This window comes from Bos indicus x Bos taurus, chromosome 11 (assembly GCF_003369695.1).
Source record: "Bos indicus x Bos taurus breed Angus x Brahman F1 hybrid chromosome 11, Bos_hybrid_MaternalHap_v2.0, whole genome shotgun sequence".
Taxonomy (NCBI): Eukaryota; Metazoa; Chordata; class Mammalia; order Artiodactyla; family Bovidae; genus Bos; species Bos indicus x Bos taurus.
The window spans coordinates 85,247,742-85,268,283 of NC_040086.1; the positions used below are offsets into that span (position 1 = coordinate 85,247,742).

General features: G+C 46.4%; 1 protein-coding gene across 3 annotated transcripts in view; it reads right to left on the reverse strand.

Annotated features, from left to right (window-relative positions):
• The window catches only part of LPIN1 (lipin 1), a 130,062-nt gene that overhangs the window by 78,752 nt on the left and 30,768 nt on the right, over positions 1–20,542 (reverse strand). For all 3 annotated transcript variants that reach the window (XM_027556048.1, XM_027556044.1, XM_027556045.1), the window contains exon 2: positions 17,320–17,376. In XM_027556048.1, coding sequence (XP_027411849.1) covers positions 17,320–17,376 — 57 coding nt within the window. The remainder of the gene's footprint in view (positions 1–17,319; positions 17,377–20,542) is intronic.

Sequence of the window (20,542 nt, forward strand, 5' to 3'; positions counted from 1 at the left end):
ACACCAGGGAGAGGAAACTTAACAGGCAAAGGGACCCTCTCTGAGGTCCAGTGCAAAGGAAAGATCTAAAGCTAAAGAGAAAGGGAGGTAAACCCACTGGCACCCTGAAACACAAGGTGTGCCCACAGGAATGTGAAGGGTTCAATGCACTGAGGGCAACCAGAGCAGCAAGGAACTTCAAACCCAGCCCAGCTTCTTCCCAGGTTAACTCACACCCCCACACTAAGGGCCTGCCACGAGGAAAAGTGGGTCCATTTCCGGAGATAAGAACAATTTGTATGTTTCTATAGTTCTACTGAGATGTCCAGCTTTCAAGAAAAAACTAGGAAAAAAAAATTAGAAAAAAAAAGAAAAAATTAGGAGGCAAAGGAAGAGGCAAGATAACACCCTTGCCTCCTGCCCTCCATTTTTCCCAGACCCTAATGTTAACCATTAAAAAACATAGAATAATTAGCTCAGTTCTTCTCGATTGATGAAATATCTAGGTTAACATGAGAGTAAGTAATTTAGAATTATGGTTAGAGTAAGAATTTGCCTCCTGCAGAAAGAAAAATGGTGCCTCACGTGGCACCTCAAATGGTGCTTTAAACTGAAGGCCCTGGAGAACCCGTGAACAGATTATAAGCAGGGAAGGAAATGTTATGAAACCTCCATTTTATGGAAGTGAATCTGGCTGGGGTGGGCCGGCCGTGCAGGATGGCGGTGGGCCAGGCGGCAGGAGACAGCGGAAGTAGCCTGCTTCTGCCACGGCCTGGATATCCCGTTCTGGGGTCAAGTGATGATCAGGCACCGGTTGCCATGGAAAATGGATGAAGGGACAATAAGTTTCCAAATCCCTCAGCTTTTGAGTTTAGGGACCCATATGGCTCCAGTGATTACACTGCTGATCCTCCCAGGCTCCTGAAGCGGGTGGGCAGTGCCTCTGCAGGCCATGAAGTCTTGACCCCAAGCTGTGAAATGTGAGTTCTTGAAACTTCCCTGAAGCTGAAGGTAGAAAACCTTTTTTTTTTTTCTTGGAGGTAGAAAAACGGACTTTCTCATTTGCTTTCGCAATCTTCATGAAAGAAGGGCAAGAGACCCAGGGAGAAACAGTGCTTCAGGAGCTGTGCTGAGCTGTGTTCACCTGTTCCCCACCCTGGGCTGGAGCCCTCGTGTGGGCATCTGTCTACACAAGCTGGCTTTGTGGGAAGGTGCCTGGCTACCACGATGTTCCGATCAAAAACATAACAAGACCAAGAAAATACCCACTATCTTAAAATCCCAGTGAAACTGCACGTCCCATAAATATTTGTTTGCTGATGGTGGGTCAGGACTAGCTTGCCCTGAGGGTCTCAAGACACCTCTGCTCTGCGGCCTACAGGAAAGGGAGGAGTGGGGAGCCCTGAAGGGTTGGAGGGCAAAGACAAAGGTCACCTACTTTACAGGGGCGCTGTGGGCTCGGCTTGGGTCCCGGTTTGGGAATCGAAGTTCCTGTCCCTATTGTCTTGTCCTTCTAACAGGAATTAGACTCTGGAGGTTTCTGTTCGGTGCCAACTTGCAGAACTCCCTGAAAATACACTCAGTATCACAGGCCCGCACATACATCTAAATGGCATTTCCTTTGCATTTCCCCACGTTAATGAGACAAAAATATTGGAAAATTGTTTGTATAAATTCAAATTTTACAAACACGCACCATGGTTTACCCTTCTTCAAGGAACTCTACCAGCAGGCGATCAACGACACTGAGCAGATGACGAGTCCTGGGTTTAACAGCCCAGAGCAAACCACAGAAGGTCACAGAAGGGAGAACTGAAACCCCAGGAGTCTTGTAACAGGGCTCTCACGTCCCCACACCTCAGCACTGGGTCCTCTCTTCGGTGGGTTCTGTGCCTGAGAAGGCAGTGTGGGGAATGGCTGGACGTGTCGCCTGACGACTAGCACCTGGTCATGTCCACCCTTCCTCCTGCCTTTTACCTTCACTGCCGGCAGAAAGCCTCGTCTTCTCCTCTTGGCGGGCATGTCGTCAGGACCCTGTTCCACTTCCGTTAGCTTCACATGGAGGTCCCTGCTCATGGGAACATTGGCCCCCGGGTCGATCTTCCTCTTTCTCTCAGCGTTCTGGTTTCCAGCAGGCCAGGCCACTGCTTACCGACTGCTGTTAGCACAGGCATGGCGGCCGCCCCACCCCCATCTCGCCCCCTCTCTCTCTTTCCTCCTGATCGTGCCCTTCAGCCCCCCTCCTCCCCTCCCATGTTCTCTCCTTGTCCATCGCCCTTTCACCTGCACCCTCTGCAAAGACCCCAGGGAAAGCTCATTGTTGGGCAGCAGGATTGTGATGGCCCCGCTGGGGTTATGATGTCAGAGAAGACAGCGCTCAGTAATCCAACTGATTGGAGCTGGTCAGAGGCCGGCACTGGTCCGGAAGAGACCTGAGAGACACTAGGGATGATCGAAAGCTTGGAACAGGACATGATCAAATTTTCCCATGACATCGGATTTTGCCTGGCTGAATTCTAAGTTCACAGCTAACTAGAAGGGACTTTCAATTCATTTTTAATTCACTTCAACTAAGTGAGGAAAAAACATTAAGGGAGGAATGACTTTATCCATTTCTTATAGAGCACAAAAACTTGGTGTTATTTATAAAGTATACTGGGCTTCCCAGGTGGCACTAGTGATAAAGAACCCACTTGCCAATGCAGGAAACATAAGAGGCACAGGTTTGATCCCTGGATCGGGAAGATCCCCTGGAGGAGGGCAGGCAACCCACTCCAGTATTCTTGCCTGGAGAATCCCATGAACGGGGGAGCCTGGCAGGCTACAGTCCACAGGGTCGCAAAGAGGCAGACATGACTGAAGCAATTTAGCACGCACATGTAAAGTATACTAGTAAGAGATTTCTGTCATAGACCTTGTTGCAGAAAAAGCATCAATTCTAAAAAGTTTAGGCTATATAGGAACCCTTTGAAATGCCTAAGTGATAGACAAAAATGATGAGTAATAACAGGATACAACTGTTTACCTATTATCCAATAAACCAAAAACCAGTTTTTAAATGGTGATAAACTAGAAAGTTATTGTACAGTTAGAATGGAATCCTTTAAAATATGACAACACTGCTAGATGAGCATCAGAAGTCTTTGCTCATGTGTGACCCTGTGAACTCAAGCTTTCAGCTGAATATCAAGGACCAACCACCTTGTGCCCCTGTTGGCGTAGTCTTTGCATCGATACCTAAGATTACAGTGGGGTTGTTTTCTCATAAGCAATTTCCTTAGGCATGACCAGAATGTGGTGGTTTAGTCGCTAAGTCAAGTCTGAATCTTGCGACCTCATGGACTATAGCCCTTCAGGTTCCTCTGTCCATGGGATTCTCCAGGCAAGAACACTGGAGTGGGTTGCCATTTCCTTCTCCAGGGGATCTTTCCAACCCAGGAATCTCACCTGGGTCTCCTGCATTGCAGGCAGATTCTTTACCGACTGAGCTACAAGGGAAGCCTACCAGCTTGCCTACCAGCAATGCCTACCAGCAAATGTTAGACATCAGAGTAGAAGGTAAAACTTGGAAATACTGGTTCACAAACCTGGAAATACTGGTTCACAAACCATGGGCCTTCTCATTCTTCAGAGAAATCCACAGTTAGAACCAGAGGTGGTCTTCCAGATGTAACACCCTGCTTACCCCCTCCCACATTGTCTTTCGATGGTCAGGAAGGGCGGCAGTGAGGAGACACCCCTCGTCCAAGGTAAGGAGCATTGGCTGCGCTTTGCTGGAGCAGCCGTGAAGAGATACCCCACGCCCAAGGTAAGAGAAACCCAAGTAAGACGGTAAGTATTGCAAGACGGCATCAGAGGGCAGACACACTGAAACCATACTCACAGAAAACTAGTCAATATAATCACACTAGGACCACAGCCTTGTCTAACTCAATGAAACTAAGCCATGCCCGTGGGGCAACCCAAGATGGGCGGGTCATGGTGGAGAGATCTGACAGAATGTGGTCCACTGGAGAAGGGAATGGCAAACCACTTCAGTATTCTTGGCTTGAGAACCCCATGAACAGTATGAAAAGGCAAAATGATAGGATACTGAAAGAGAAACTCCCCAGGTCAGTAATTGCCCAATATGCTACTGGAGATCAGTGGAGAAATAACTCCAGAAAGAATGAAGGGATGGAGCCAAAGCAAAAAGAATACCCAGCTGTGGATGTGACTGGTGATAGAAGCAAGGTCCGATGCTGTAAAGAGCAATATTGCATAGGAACCTGGAATGTCAGGTCCATGAATCGAGGCAAATTGGAAGTGGTCAAACAAGAGATGGCAAGAGTGAATGTCGACATTCTACGAATCAGCGAACTGAAATGGACTAGAATGGGTGAATTTAACTCAGATGACCATTATATCTACTACTGAGGGCAGGAATCCCTCAGAAGAAATGGAATAGCCATCATGGTCAACAAGAGAGTCTGAAATGCAGTACTTGGATGCAATCTCAAAATGACAGAATGATCTCTGTTCGTTTCCAAGGCAAACCATTCAATATCACAGTAATCCAAGTCTATGCCCCAACCAGTAACGCTGAAGAAGCTGAAGTTGAACGATTCTATGAAGACCTACAAGACCTTTTAGAACTAACACCCAAAAAAGATGTCCTTTTCATTATAGGGGACTGGAATGCAAAAGTAGAAAGTCAAGAAACACCTGGAGTAACAGGCAAATTTGGCCTTGGAATACGGAATGAAGCAGGGCAAAGACAATAGAGTTTTGCCAAGAAAATGCACTGGTCATAACAAACACCCTCTTCCAACAGAGAAGACTCTACACATGGACATCACCAGATGGTCAACACCGAAATCAGATTGATTATATTCTTTGCAGCCAAAGATGGACAAGCTCTATACAGTCAGCAAAAACAAGACCAGGAACTGACTCTGGCTCAGACCATGAACTCCTTATTGCCAAATTCAGACTTAAATTGAAGAAAGTAGGGAAAACCACTAGACCATTCAGGTATGACCTAAATCAAATCCCTTATGATTATACAGTGGAAGTGAGAAGTAGATTTAAGGGCCTAGATCTGATAGAGTGCCTGATGAGCTATGGAATAAGGTTCGTGACATTGTACAGGAGACAGGGATCAAGACCATCCCCATGGAAAAGAAATGCAAAAAAGCAAAATGGCTGTCTGGGGAGGCCTTACAAATAGCTGTGAAAAGAAGAGAAGTGAAAAGCAAAGGAGAAAAGGAAAGATATAAACATCTGAATGCAGAGTTCCAAAGAATAGCAAAGTGAGATAAGAAAGCCTTCTTCAGCGATCAATGCAAAGAAATAGAGGAAAACAACAGAATGGGAAAGACTAGAGATCTCTTCAAGAAAATCAGAGATACCAAAGGAACATTTCATGCAAAGATGGGCTCGATAAAGGACAGAAATGGTATGGACCTAACAGAAGTAGAAGATATTAAGAAGAGATGGCAAGAATACACAGAAGAACTGTACAAAAAAGATGTTCACGACCCAGATAATCACGATGGTGTGATCACTCACCTAGAGCCAGACATCCTGGAATGTGAAGTCAAGTGGGCCTTAGAAAGCATCACTACGAACAAAGCTAGTGGAGGTGATAGAATTCCAGTTGAGCTATTTCAAATCCTGAAGGATGATGCTGTGAAAGTGCTGCACTCAATATGCCAGCAAATTTGGAAAACTCAGCAGTGGCCACAGGACTGGAAAATGTCAGTTTTCATTCCAATCCCAAAGAAAGGCAATGCCAAAGAATGCTCAAACTACCCCACAATTGCACTCATCTCACACGCTAGTAAAGTCATGCTCAAAATTCTCCAAGCCAGGCTTCAGCAATATGTGAACCGTGAACTTCCTGATGTTCAAGCTGGTTTTAGAAAAGGCAGAGGAACCAGAGATCAAATTGCCAACATCTGCTGGATCATGGAAAAAGCAAGAGAGTTCCAGAAAAACATCTATTTCTGCTTTATTGACTATGCCAAAGCCTTTGACTGTGTGGATCACAAGAAACTGTAGAAAATTCTGAAAGAGATGGGAATACCAGACCACCTGATGTGCCTCTTGAGAAATTTGTATGCAGGTCAGGAAGCAACAGTTAGAACTGGACATGGAACAACAGACTGGTTCCAAATAGGAAAAGGAGTATGTCAAGGCTGTATATTGTCACCCTGTTTATTTAACTTATATGCAGAGTACATCATGAGAAACGCTGGACTGGAAGAAGCACAAGCTGGAATCAAGATTGCCGGGAGAAATATCAATAACCTCAGATATGCAGATGACACCACCCTTATGGCAGAAAGTGAAGAACAACTAAAGAGCCTCTTGATGAAACTGAAAGTGGAGAGTGAAAAAGTTGGCTTAAAGTTCAACATTCAGAAAACGAAGATCATGGCATCCGGTCCCACCACTTCATGGGAAATAGATGGGGAAACAGTGGAAACAGTGTCAGACTTTATTTTTCTGGGCTCCAAAATCACTGCAGATGGTGACTGCAACCATGAAATTAAAAGACGCTTACTCCTTGGAAGGAAAGTTATGACCAACCTAGATAGCATATTCAAAAGCAGAGACAGTACTTTGCCAACAAGGGTTCGTCTAGTCAAGGCTATGGTTTTTCCTGTGGTCATGTATGGATGTGAGAGTTGGACTGTGAAGAAGGCTGAGTGCCAAAGAATTGATGCTTTTGAACTGTGGTGTTGGAGAAGACTCTTGAGAGTCCCTTGGACTGCAAGGAGATCCAACCAGTCCATTCTAAAGGAGATCAGCCTTGGGATTTTTTTGGAAGGAATGATGCTTTGGCCACCTCCTGCGAAGAGTTGACTCATTGGAAAAGACTCTGATGCTGGGAGGGATTGGGGGCAAGAGGAGAAGGGGACGACAGAGGATGAGATGGCTGGATGGCATCACTGACTCGATGGACATGAGTCTTAGTGAACTCTGGAAGTTGGTGATGGACAGGGAGGCCTGGCGTGCTGCGATTCATGGGGTCGCAAAGAGTCGGACACGACTGAGCGACTGATCTGATTTAAATCTTGATGGAAAAGTTGCATGTGTAAGACCAACTCTTACAAGGAAGAGAATGCTTCCTTTCATCTCTAGCTCAGAGTACCTTGGGTAGATTTGTGGTTAACCCACTTCAGTATTCTTGCCTGGAGAACCCCATGAACAGAGGACCCTGGTGGGCTACAGTCCATAGGGTCGCAAAGAGTTGAACACAACTGAGTGACTAACACTGTAGAATCCTAAAAAGCATGTTCTGCTGTCAAAATTCTGGGAAGTAGGTTCTGGTAACCGCATGGGATTTGTACATTGCTCTGTACACTGGTCACTATGCAACCCAGCACCTCTGGGCAATCATGTATAAATCTACCCTGTTCTGTCACGTATAAGAGAATGCTGTTCGAAAAAGTGTATCTAAACTTTCTACAAATCATTTCAACCAAATACAAGGCTCTTCTGTAGTCTCTCCAGATCTTGTCAAACCAGCCTTACCAAACTTTAGAAGCTAAGAAAATATTAACTTGTTTCCTGGGAGTCTCATCTTTAAAGTTCACTCTTTGCTATTGAGATGTGAAGTCAGCATATTCATGGCCATGAGATTTCAGCCTGTGTGCCCCTCTGCGAGCCTTGGGAGAAGAAGACCCCGAAGCTTCACATTTCCCCCCACCCTGGGGTATTGGGCTGCACAGGTAGATGACTGACAGCCCAAAAGAAAGGAAGTCATTTTCCCTGGTTTTCTCTGCAGGTCACACCACACTCACAAAACCACATTTGGTGCCGGCCTCGATGCTTGAGAGATATAAGGATGGCCTGGAAGGAATGAGCTAGCCTGAAAGGTGAGGCCAAACCACTCTCTAAGTATAATGACCAAAGCTGCTTAAATTGCAAAAGAAAACCCAGCAGGGGGAACAGGAGATGGAGAAATAGTGACCTAATGAGAGGACAGGATCATATTTGCCTGTAGATTCCAAACCATCTGAAGGATGGAAGTAGGTGGATCTGTGGTCATGATAAAAGGGCGAAAGGTCAGGCCTCTGCAGAGAGGCTCCTCTACGCCTGGAGCCTGAGGCTCCCCGCTGGACTCCTACTAGGAGCACAGCTGTGGAGACAGATCCAGAGTGAACAGCTGGATCTTTTGTGTGACCGGGTTGAGAAATCTGGGCTCAGCTTCGTGGTCCCACCAGAACATCCCGCAGAGGAGTGGGGGTCTGTGCAGAGGTGGGCAGTTGGGTTTGGCATGCTTCCACTTGGTTCTCTGATGCCTGGATTGAATTAGCTGCTCCACCTCCCTCTGCCCTCCTAAGAGGATGACCTGGTTCTAGCGAAGCTCTCCGTTGGGTGAAATGGAGAAGGTCCCTGAGGCTTCTGCCCCGAAGAAAGAAGGGACAGGAGCACTTCTGCCTAAAGGGACTCTGAGAGTAAGCTGGTTCCAAAAGCAAATTTTGAGTTTTAGATCTCCCCCTGGTCCAGCCCTCAGGCTCCCCAGAGGGAACATGTCCCCACCCCTGCTGCTCCCCCAAGCACATCACAAAATCTGACCTGGGACTCTGTGATTTTTCCTCCCAGAACAGCGAAGAAGTAAGCCCAGTAAAAATATCCCACGTGTCTTTCTGGAAACAGAGTTGTCTTAGACAGGGTGTGGTTCTGGGGACCCGAAGATCTAGGTCCTTGTCTATGTTCTGCCACTTACAGGATCCTGCCTAGGTCACCTCAGTCTCCATGACGGAGAAAGAGAGGAAGTAGGAACAGAGGGTCATCTGCTCTGACCTGTCATTTACACGTCTATGCTGTGACTTCATGGGGACAGACAGCCTCATATCATCACGACTGTCTGATCCCCCAACACACGCAGTGCGGTAACTGTCAGTCTGGGGCCCGTGCCCCCATTCCAGGGCATCTCCATTCATTTCAGAGGATATTGAGGTAGCTTCAGAAGGAATAACTGTGAATTCTCTTTCATTTTAGAATATCACATCTCCACCCCTCCACCCCATATTCTCCTCTCCTGTCTCCCTCCCCGGGGGATGTGTAAGCAAAGGCTTGGGCATAACTAACCTAAACAGAGGAAATTCTGAGCCGAGCAGGGCATACTCAAGACAAAGAATGAGTTGGGAGTTTCCTGAATTTCCCACGGAAGGCAGGGAGTGGGGGCTGGGAAGACCAGGGTTTATCCAGGCCCCAACACTGCTCAGTTTCAATTCTCTTCTACCGTTTCCTGCCCTGTAGCATTGAATATGCCACAGTACAGTCTTGCTCCGCTGATGCTCAGCTTAACTGCAGTGCTCTCAGGAGACCCAGAGACAGCTGCGTCAGCCAGAGAGCATCTGGATGGGGAGTGGTTCTCTAACAGACAGGCACCTGCTTCTCCAACATCAGACATCTGATGGCCTGTCTGGGGCCCGGCTGCTCTGCCTTCACCATTTCTCCACACAGTCAAGGCTCCAGATGCACTGGATAATTCTCAACTCCTTGTGCTTGTCCTGTTCCCTCCCACCACAGGGCCTTTGCACATGCTGCTGCCTCTACGTGGAATCCTCTCCCCCTTCTTCACCGGGTTAACCACTGCTCGTTCTTCATCCTTAGTTCAAGCATCACTAACCTCCCCAACAATGTCAGTGCTCCCTGTTAGACATTTGGACTGCTCTGCAAATCTTTCATTTAGCATACTGATCAAATTTAAATGTTTCATTTGTGTGTGCAGTGATTGTAAAATCTCTCCCCCAGCAGACAGACTCTACAGAAGGGAAAAGACCATTTCTGTTTTAAGGATCTAGCACCATTTCTGGTACTTAATTGGTGTTCAATAAATATTTTGAAATGTATGCTTAATTATCATATGGGGTCATAATGCCCAGTTGCAAATATATGTTCATCCTAATGAAAATTTACTAGGCATGCACTGGTGTTAAAGATACCGGTGCCTTTATCATGAATGAGGCAGGAGGGAAGTCACAAAAGATACACCCATTTATGCAACTAGCCATTTCTGAGTGCTTATCCTGTGTCGGGTACAGTGGGGACATTAACAATTAAGAGACACCTCTGACCTTGAAGAGCTCATGATCAAGTTGATACATAGTACGTCCCACAAGAGAAGACAAGGACACACAATTCAGAATAGGATGCCCACCAGGTAGGAGAAGGAATTGCTAACAGGGAGGACTGGGGATACATGTTATAAAACCTAAGCATTCACTGAATAGGAAATGATCCTTCTCGGTAAGATTCTAATTAAATACATTATTGTTGGATCTGATTGTGCTAGTGCCTAGCACTGATCCATCTTGGACAAGAGTTACAGAGTGGGGCTGTCATGATTCAGGCTAAGAAACACAGTCGGCTGTAAGGTATCCGCAGAGTATTTCTAGATAGGAACACTGTGAACGTCATCAGACAAGTTCAGAACAGCTCCGGTAATGATGCTGAACAAGGAAGAAAATCCTGGGTCAGGATGGCCGGTAAAGCAGAATGAACACAGGCATTTATTTTCCCTTTACTTTCAGATGTTGTTCAGTCACTGAGTCGTGTTCTACTCTTTGTGACCCCATGGAGTGCAGCACACCAGGCTCCTCTGGCCTCCACTATCTCCCAGAGTTTGCCCATTGACTTTATAATGCTTTCTAACCATTTTATCCTCTGCCGCCCTCTTCTCCTTTTGCCTTCAATCTTTCCCAGCACCAGAGTCTTTTCCAGTGAGTTACCTTCTAACATCAGGTGGCCAAAGCGTTGGAGCTTCAGCTTCAGCAACAGACCTTCCAATGAATATTCAGGGTTGACTTCCTTTAGGATTGACTGGTTTGTACTTTCAGATACCTCATCTCTTTAGATTTCAAGGAAACTTCAGAACTTAAAATTTCACAGCCATGAAGAGAGGACCATCTTCCATGGAAAAGACGTTTAATCAAATTTGGAATGTGGAAGCAAAGGGAAGGGTTGAGTAAAGAAATAACACGGAGCAATTTATGACCTGGAATGCCTGCAAAGAGGCTGCAGCGGAGGGCAGAGCTACCTGCCCAGGAGAACCTCAAAGGAGGGGCCAGAGTCAGAACCATGTGGTCTGGGTAACAGCTCCCTGACTGTTTATTCCAGAGCGAACCCCAGCAACGGGAAATTCCAGGCAACCTTCCTACCCATCCATGTTAAAGAAAAACAGTCAACTGCTAATCACCAGATGCTTGAGGAAACTGCAATCTGAAAGAAAAAGAACGACAGACAGGGGAAATCTGACTCCAGAAGAAATAAAAAATAATTAAGGGAACAGAAGAGAAATTAATAGGAAAAAATTCCCAAATTTGAAGCTCAGCGAGATCGGGGAGGTTATTTTGTACATAAAATAGAAGAATGCTGTGAAAGAGAAAAAAACTAGAGAACAAAAAGGAATCTGTTAAGAGAAATTTTTGATTGCCAAAAATAATAATGAGAAAAATAGAAGGTTAAGTTAATGAAATCTGCCAATCTTAGACCAAAAAGTTGGGCAATAGGGGATTAGGGAGATAGGGGAGAAGAACTTCATTGGTCTCCAGTCACCACTCTTGTTTTCCATTTTCCTTTAATCTGTTGAAATATTCACCTGTTGATATTCATTAGCTTACAAGTGTGTTGTCCACCAGGACAATACAGACTCACGCTCCAAGGTCTGAGCAGAATGAATGGGACACAATCCACTGCTGAGGCTTCAGGATACAAAGGGTTAACCGATACCCAGAAGCTTCCAGATTGAAAATAATAAGTCATCCAAGAAGGAACCAATGTCAGACTGGCATAGAGGTAACATTGGTTCTTAGAGGTCAATGAAACGATGCATTCAAAATTCTGTGAAAAATTAATATCAACCTCAAATTCTCATTCCAACCAAACTATCAGACATGAAGCCAAATTAAAAAAGAGATTCAGACTCACAAGGACACAGAAACTTCTCTTCTAGCCCCCTTTTCTGGGAGATCACATGAAAATGAATTCCAGTTTGCTTACTTCTAAAGCGTAAACTAAGAAAAGAAGAAAATAAGGATCTAGGTTAAGGTAGGTGTAATGAGAGCCTCCCTAGATGACAGCTCTAGTGGAGGACGGAGAGCAAGCAGGAAGAGAGGTCTCCTAGAGTGAGAGGTGATCCAAGAGAAAAAGGGTTCCTGATGCTGGGAGGGATTGGGGGCAGGAGGAGAAGGGGCTGACAGAGGATGAGATGGCTGGATGGCATCACTTACTTGATGGATGTGAGTCTGAGTGAACTCTGGGAGTTGGTGATGGACAGGGAGGCCTGGCGTGCTGCGATTCATGGGGTCGCAAAAAGTCGGACATGACTGAGCGACTGAACTGAACTGAAATGAACACAGAGAGCTTGGAAAAATCAGGGAACATGATACAGGTACTAAATGCAAGGAATAAATGACAAGAATTAGAAACTACTGAACAAGAGAAACTTCTTATACAGGCAGCATACTACAGAGCTTGAGAACAAAGTCTTTGGAGCTAGGTGTGGGTCTGAATCCTAACCCTGCCCTTCTTCAGCTGTGTGACCTTGAGCGAGTGGCTCAACCTCTCTGTGCTCATTTTTCTCATCTCTCAATTAGAGATAATAATAAGACCAACTTATAGAACTATTGTAAGGAAGTAAATGAGTTAATATTTATAATGCTCTCCCCCCCAAAAAAAACAACTATCACTTGTTCCATATAAGGTTTGTTGAATAAATAAGAAATAAGTAAGAAAACCAAAGTTCTATATGAAAATCACGGTCATCCAAATAAATTAGTAAATAGATCCCAATTAAAGCAAGTTAATGGACTTAAAGAATGTGATAGTTTCCAAGTGACAGATTGAAGTAAAAGCTTATCAGTGTGTGTATAATGGGGAGGACAGGCAGGGACTGGGAAGCATATATTTTTCCTGCTAACAAGGAAAAAGGCAAACATAACTTCCAGGAAAAACACACCCCCTGCCTAAGAAAAACTCCATATGTAAGAAAGACAGAGTCTAAACACAGAACAAACTAAACAAGGATAGGATTATACATAAATCGAAGAGTATGATAAAGGAGAATGCATTTACATATGATGATCTGTGAGAATCAGCTAGATTCTCCTCTCTCAGTAGGTCCATAGGACAAGGTGCAAAGCAGATAGAGAAGTAGTCGGGGTAGGAACCTGGAACTATGGCTTCAACTCTGAGCCAGCATTTCCAAGTTGATTTTCTAGAAAGTAGGTACATGAAGCACTTTGATAAAATATTTCAAAAATTAATTTAAATCTAACCAGTCACTTCCTCCCCATGCAAAACATGCTGTCCACCCTAAAATCCTGTCCTTTGTCAGACCTGAAGACAAGAAAGAAAAACAGTAAGCAAAAAACACAGCTCCAAGAAACTGTGCCAGGATCATCTAGAATTCTGGGAATTGTTGCTTTTGTTAGGAATGGTGCAATCAAAGCATAGGTTGGCCAAGAGGGAGGCTTCATGTGACAAATTGTACCATGTTCCCTCGTCCAAGTTAGACGGCTTACGTAGTTTGGGTGGACACTTCATTGCTCAATTCTCCCTCCAGAATTCAGGGCCTATTGCCTTGAATGAACCTCTCTTTGTCGGGGGAGAGGATAGATGTGCTGCTGTGTATCTGGGGTGGGGGGAGGTTTCTGCCATCCATTGCCAGATTCTTCAAACTGGGAGCAGGACCCCCCAGGGAAGCCTGCCCTCAGACATTCCTCAGGTCCGTGAAGAATTCATCACTAGCTTCTCTGTACCAAGCAGCCCACATGGAACTCCACCATGGCACGTGATACAAGTCTTGTCACTGCATCATTTCTTATGCCTCTATCTCCTCTGCCGGTCGGTGAGCCCTTCAAGCCAAAGACTAACCACAACACGCTCATCACTATACCTTGTGCCTCGCACATTTATCTATACAATAACCAGGAGACAGAGACAAGGGCAGGGACAAAGATCTTGAGCCCTACTATCTGCCCCGTCGTACTTCCCCTTCGTTTTGGGTTTTTCTCATCACTAAGCATTTTTGGCATTTATGAACCTATTGTCTAAGGATAACAACATACCAAAAAATTACCAAAAGCTGTCATAGTAGAGGTTCTGACTGAAAACCCACCTACATGACCTCGCCCACCTCCCCATGCCACACACTCCTGGGTGATTCTGTCCCCCTGCAGACTACGGTGACACTGTTCTGCTGTTGACCCACAGTTCAGTATCTCCAGTCCTGACCTTGCCTCTCGGCTCCAGACCATTCATCCGACTACCTCCTATACACCTCCATTTGGGCAGTCCTCCAAGCGCTTGAACTCAACTGAGCTAATGACCACTTGCTAAAGGGTCTCCCTGCCTCCAGCCCCACCCCATGTCTGCCCTGTAACAGGCTGCAGATCTGACTTAGTACTGTCTGCTTAAGTCTTTTCAGTGCTAACCCTTCCTCCATTACCTTTTCTTGTAGGATAAAGGCCAACTCCTTAGAACAGCAAGTGAACCCCACCCCCATCATCGGCACTGCTTTCCCCTCCTCCACTGTCATCACCCACTCTTTCAATCATATGATCCAGTTCTTACCTCCATGCCTGGCTCACTTAGGCCTCTTTCAAGACCATGCTTCTCTTGGACTCACTTTCTCTTGGAAGCATTTTTTCTGAATTGCTTCTAAACTCTTTACCCAACCCAAGCTGAGTTACAAGCCCATCTTCTCTTCTACAGGCTTCCCTGGTGGCCCAGTGATCAAGAATACACCTGCCAAGGCTGGAGACGCAGGAGACGCAGTTTCGATCCCTGGGTCAGGAAGACCCCCTGGAGGAGGAAATGGCAACCCACTCCAGTATTCTCGCCTGGAGAATCCCATGGAGAAAGGAAGACTGTTGGGCTATCGTCCATGGGTTGGCAAAGAGTGGGACATGACTGAGCAACTAAGCGAAAACATACACACACACTTCTCTTCTACTCGATGCCTGGTGGTAAACAGAGAGCACTCTGTGTTCACAATGGGATGACCTCCCAATGTACCAAAGGAAATAAAGCTCAGAGAAGTTAGGGAACTTGCTCAATATCACACGTACTCTAAAAGTGGCAACTGGCACCAAAACTCTGCTCTCCTAATTCAGTTCTCCTGCATAGACAGTTAAGATTTTCTGTAATTTCACCCTAAAAGGCAGAAACTTCACATCCCCTGTCCACAGTTTCTTGTCTTGTTAGTTCATGAGCTCTGTGAAGGTCCAGTAGAAGGCCTGACAGTAAGGCCCAACTGATGCCTTTCCTTGACCGCCTCTCTTGTAACCATGGCCATTGCCCAGCACCATGGACTGGAGGCTGGGCCTGGAAACCTGGTGGCCATGGGCTCCAGACCCCAGGTCTGGAGAATGGGATTTGGCCATGGAAAATGGCAGCCTCAGACCACCTCATGACGGCCAGCCCCCACGGCTACCCACAGGCGGAGCAGCTCACTTACCAGGACATCCTGCCCCTTCTCTCCTCCATAGAGGACGGCTCCCCTCACTCCAGGCTCAACTGCCGCTAACTGCCCACCCCACTCAGGATTCCTGGCCTCTGATTGGGCCCAGTCCCTGCCAATCCACTTGGAAATAGAACCTGTGCTTTCCCCAGCATTCCCAGGGCCAGGTCTTCCTCAGGAGCTTTCTTCATTCACTTAACTGGAGTCTCTGGATTCATGTATGAAGACGTGCTCTGGCTGGCCCGGCACTGGGCCTCCTGGGTCCTCTGCAAATCCTCCTGGTCCGCACTCTGACCAGAGTCTCTCCCAGACAGAGCTCTTTGAGAGCAAGACCAAGTGTTACTTTTATTCTATATACCAAAACTTAGCACAGGCCACAGTCGAGACAGATGACTATTGAGGCTTTATTACTTCCTCCCTGTGTGTGCATGCTGTCGCTTCAGTCGTGTCTGACTCTTTGTGACCCTATGGAGCCTGCCAGGCTTCTGCATCCATGGGATTCTCTAGGCATGAATACTGGAGTGGGTTGCCATGCCCTCTTCCAGGGGATCTTCCCAACACAAGGATCAAACCTGCATCTCTTCTGTCTCCTGCATTGGCAGGCAGGTTCATTACCACTAATGCCACCTGGGAAGCCCACTTCCTCCCTAGAGTATTCCAAAAGCCTTTTCTTGAGACCCCTCCACCTGCAATGTATTCTCTCAAGTCTCTTCTCCACAGGAGAGAACCTCAGGTTTAAAATCCACTGGGCAGAGCAAGTTGTAGGAAACTACCGGAGCTTAAAGTCTGGCCCAGGGCAACGTGCAGGTGATTTGCAGGTACTGTGAGAAAGGAGCCAGGATGTAGACGGAGCACTGCCAGTTATGCTTCAGTAAAATACGCCTTCCCCCAAGCTACAGAGGCTCAACAAGTCAGACTCGTGAGCAGAACGTGGAAGCTGGTGTGGGCATGCGGACAAGGGAGGTGCTGGCCCTCAGGCTGCTGAACAAGGGAGACCCTGAAAGAGCAGAGAACAAAGCGCTAAGAACAGTCACAGAGACAACCTGAAGGCAGGCCCAAGGCTTGGGGACCAGGCATGGGGCAGTGACCAAATGGACCAATGGGTGCAGGAAGAAGAGGCAGGATCTGCAGGAGGACTCTGAGGGGTTCAGTGGCAGCTGCAAGGGCTTTTATTAATGAGATGGACATCTGACCATCTACCAGGGGAAAACAAATAGCCTGAACTTGATATGAACCGTTTCCTGTTAGCACTAGGGAGCCACCAAATGCTTTTTAATCAGGGAGGTGATAAAATCAGATCTATGACAAGCTCTAGATCCATCTATGTTGCTGCAAATGGCATTACTTCATTCTTCTTGTACCACGTCTTCTTTATCTATTCCTCTAACAATGGACATTTAGGTGGCTTCCATGTCTTGGCTATTGTAAATAGTGCTGCAGCGAGCACTGGGGTGCATGCATCCTATTGGACCCACTCTGCTCAAAGTTAAGTGGCAGCCTGGATGGGAGGAGGCTTTGGGGAGAATGCATGGCTGAGTGACTTTGTTGTACACCTGAAACTATCACAGCATGTTAATCAGCTATACTCTAATATAAAAGAGAAAATTAAAAACAGAACAAAAATCAGATCTATGCCCAAGAGAGGATGGCTCACAAGCAGAAGAGGTTAGAAACTAGCTAAAACGTTCTGGGCTTCATCTGGGGCTCATCAAACCTTTAGAAAGGGCTACAGAGCAACTCTGAAAGCTTTGGGGGAATAGTAGTCCTGGTTTGGGGACTGCGTGTATCCATGGCAATAAGCCAGTTGGTCCAAAAGTATTTTCTCTCATCTGAAAATGTTAAAGTCTCATTAGGGCATTCATAGCATCTCCACTCACATTAATGTTTGAAGACCAGACATTTCGAATCCATCCAGGGTCTCTCATTATTGGAATCTGGAAAACAAAAACATTAGAAAATAATTCACGGTGATGTTCTGAAATTACTGGTAGCGTTTGCACAACCTCGTGAATGTACTAAGAACTACTGAACTATATGCTTTAACATGGTGAATTTTATGGTATGTGAATTATGTCTCAATAAAAAAAGAAACCAAGGACTTCCCTGGTGGTCTCATGGCTAAGACTCCATGCTCTCAATGCAGGGGGCCCAGGTTCAATCCCCAGTCAGGGAACTAGATCCCACATGCTGCAACTAAGACCTGGCACAGCCAAATATTTTTTTAAATAAAAATAAAAAAGGAAATTGAATAAGAAGAAGGATGTAGTGAGTTTTTTTTCCCGTGTGTTCAGTTAGAGGGTGGGGTTTGGTAAGAAAGGACACAACACGAGGTCGTAAATCTCTCTCTCTTTTCTTCATCATCTTCATCCTCCCAAAGCACGTGGACCTACTGGGGAAACTTCAGGAGATAAGGCAGCATGAAGAAATGACAGGATGTGGAATCTGAAGACACGTGGGCTTCCTCTACTATGTCTTGGCTATAGGGACGCACGGGGCTAGTTCTCTTAACTGTATAATGGATGTAACGATAACCTCAGAACGGACAGGTGCGTTGTGAGCATTAACGGAGTCCACTCAGGCGAAGGGGCACAGCCTCACACACAGACGAGCTGCTGAGACTGTTGGTGTGAAATTATCCAAGCAAGTAGGACCCGCACTGTCTGCTTTTCCCACAGGGACCCCAGTTAGAGCTCCCAGCCTAAGGGACATGTTGAGTTTTCATGGGCCTTAAATTATCCCTTAAGCTGTACCTGTATTCTGAATTCAATTACAGCAGTCCAGAACCAACGACCCTTGAAGGCCCTCACTCCTGTTCCCCTCACCCTGTCATCCCCCTGCCCTGTCACCCTACCTACTACTCAGCTGAGGCATTTAGCTTTTCCGGCTTGCATTGTTGACGGGCTGATCATTAATGGTGTTGCTTTTACCTCCTGGTTTATTGAGTTTCTCCCAGGGGCCAAGTACTATGCTAGGTAGTGGGAATACAAAGACGAGTAAAATATAAATCTTGCCTTTGAGTCATTCATGATCTGTGGACTGTGTTAGTCACTCAGTTGTGTCAGACTCTTTGTGACCCCAGGAACTGTAGCCCACCAGGGTTCTCTGTCATGGAATTCTCCAGGCAAGAATACTGGAGTGGATTGCCATTCCCTTCTCCAGAGGAACTTCCTAACCCAGGGATCGAACCTTGGTCTCCTGCCTTGCAGGCAGATTCTTTACCGTTTGAGCTACAGGTAAATTTATGGTAGCTACACGGAAGTCTATCATTCATGATCTAGTAGGGGTGAGTGGGCAGGAAGACATGTAGAAAAGGTTTCCATGGCAGGGGCCACCATCGAGACACAGCTGGGGTCGGGTGGGAGCACAGATTGGGGGTGGGGGAGGGAGCCAACAGTTTGCCTGTGGGATATATCAGGATGGCTCTGCACCGTCCTCAGAAGGTGACATCTGAGCTGTTTCTGAAGAGAGAGGAGGGGGAGAGTCTATCCCAAGCAAAGAAGGCGTGTTCAAGGAAACAGCACACATATATTTGGGGAACAGCCAGGAGTGCTCATGACTGGAGAACATTCCATCCTGTGCAAGAGACATGGAGGGGCCTGGGATGGTCTGTCGTCAGGAGACATGGATAGACTGGAGCTATTTTTTAAAAATTGTTATGCCCCCCTTAAACCAAATTTTTTTGCAGAAGCCTACATTTAAGTAGAAGGGGAACGCTATGGTCATTTTCAGGGAAGAGGACTGGAGTCCCCAGTCTTGGCTACAGAACCCTCGCTTCAGAGAACATGGGGTTTGTTTAGGTTTTTGGTTTTTTGGCCATACCATACAGCATGTGAGACCTTAGTTTCCTCACCAGGGATCGAACCTGTGTCCCATTGCACTGGAAGTGAGGAGTCCTAACCACTGGACCATTAGGGAAGTCCCCAGAGAACACAATTTGAGAACAATCACTGTACACAAGGGGGGATATCGAGGGGCGGGACGGTCAGACCTGTGTTTCACGTAATTGCTCTGACATGTATATGTTGGAGGCAAAGAAGCACATTTAAAGGGTTTGTGTGTGTGTGTGACTAAGCCACATGGCTTGCCGGATCTTAGGTCCCAGCCAGAGACTGAACCCACGCCCTCAGCAGTGAGGTCTTCCCAGGTGGCTCAGTGGTAAAGAATCTACCTGTTAATGCAGTACATGCAGGAGATGCAAATTCGATCCCTGGGTCAAGAAGATCCACTGGAGGAGGAAATGGCAACCTGTTTCAGTGTTGTTGCCAGGATAATCCCATGGACAGAAGAGCCTGGTGGGCTACAGTCCATGGGGTTGCAAAGAGTGAGACATGATTGAGCGATTGAGCATGCACGCACACCTCGGCAGTGAAAGCTGAGTCCTAACCACTGGACCACCAGGGAATTTCTGGGGTTTTTTTTGTTTTGTTTTTAAGATGATTCTAGCAAAAGGTGCAGGGTGTAAAGGCAGGTGGTGACGGGGTGGGGGTTGAAGAGAAAGGGGCAGCTGTGAGTCCTGCCTATGGGAGAGGCCACCAGACTTGGTGAGAGACTCAGACTGGTCAGGTGAGTGAAGAGGGAGATTCTGTGGATGATAGAATTTTCTGGGTGACCTGGGTGGCCAGGTAGATGACATTGTCATTAACTAACTGAGGGAAATTGGAAGGATAAATTTGGAGAGGACTACTTGAGTGTTCTGGAACATCTGGAATAAAAAGGACAGAGCTTCCTCTAAGAGAGAAACTGGGAAGGAGGCAGATGTGAGTTAGGGATTTGGCCCAAGTCTAGACGCTGGTTGGGAAAGTGGGGCAAGGCAATTGGTTTCTTCATCTATAAATTGCTTAATATAGTAATTGTTTCGGTCCTGGTTTCAACCGATCAATGCATTTGAAATGCTTCTTGAAATCCAGCTACCACCTCCACTTCATCTCCTATGGATTATTATAGCACATGGCAAAAACCATACCCCTTGGATTCAGATATTCTGTGCCATACAACTCAGATTCCTCAAGGGCACAAACACAATCACATGCCCACGAGTGCCAGCCGGGTACAATAGTTGCACTGATTTTACACTCATGAGGTAGGTTAGGAAGGCTGGCA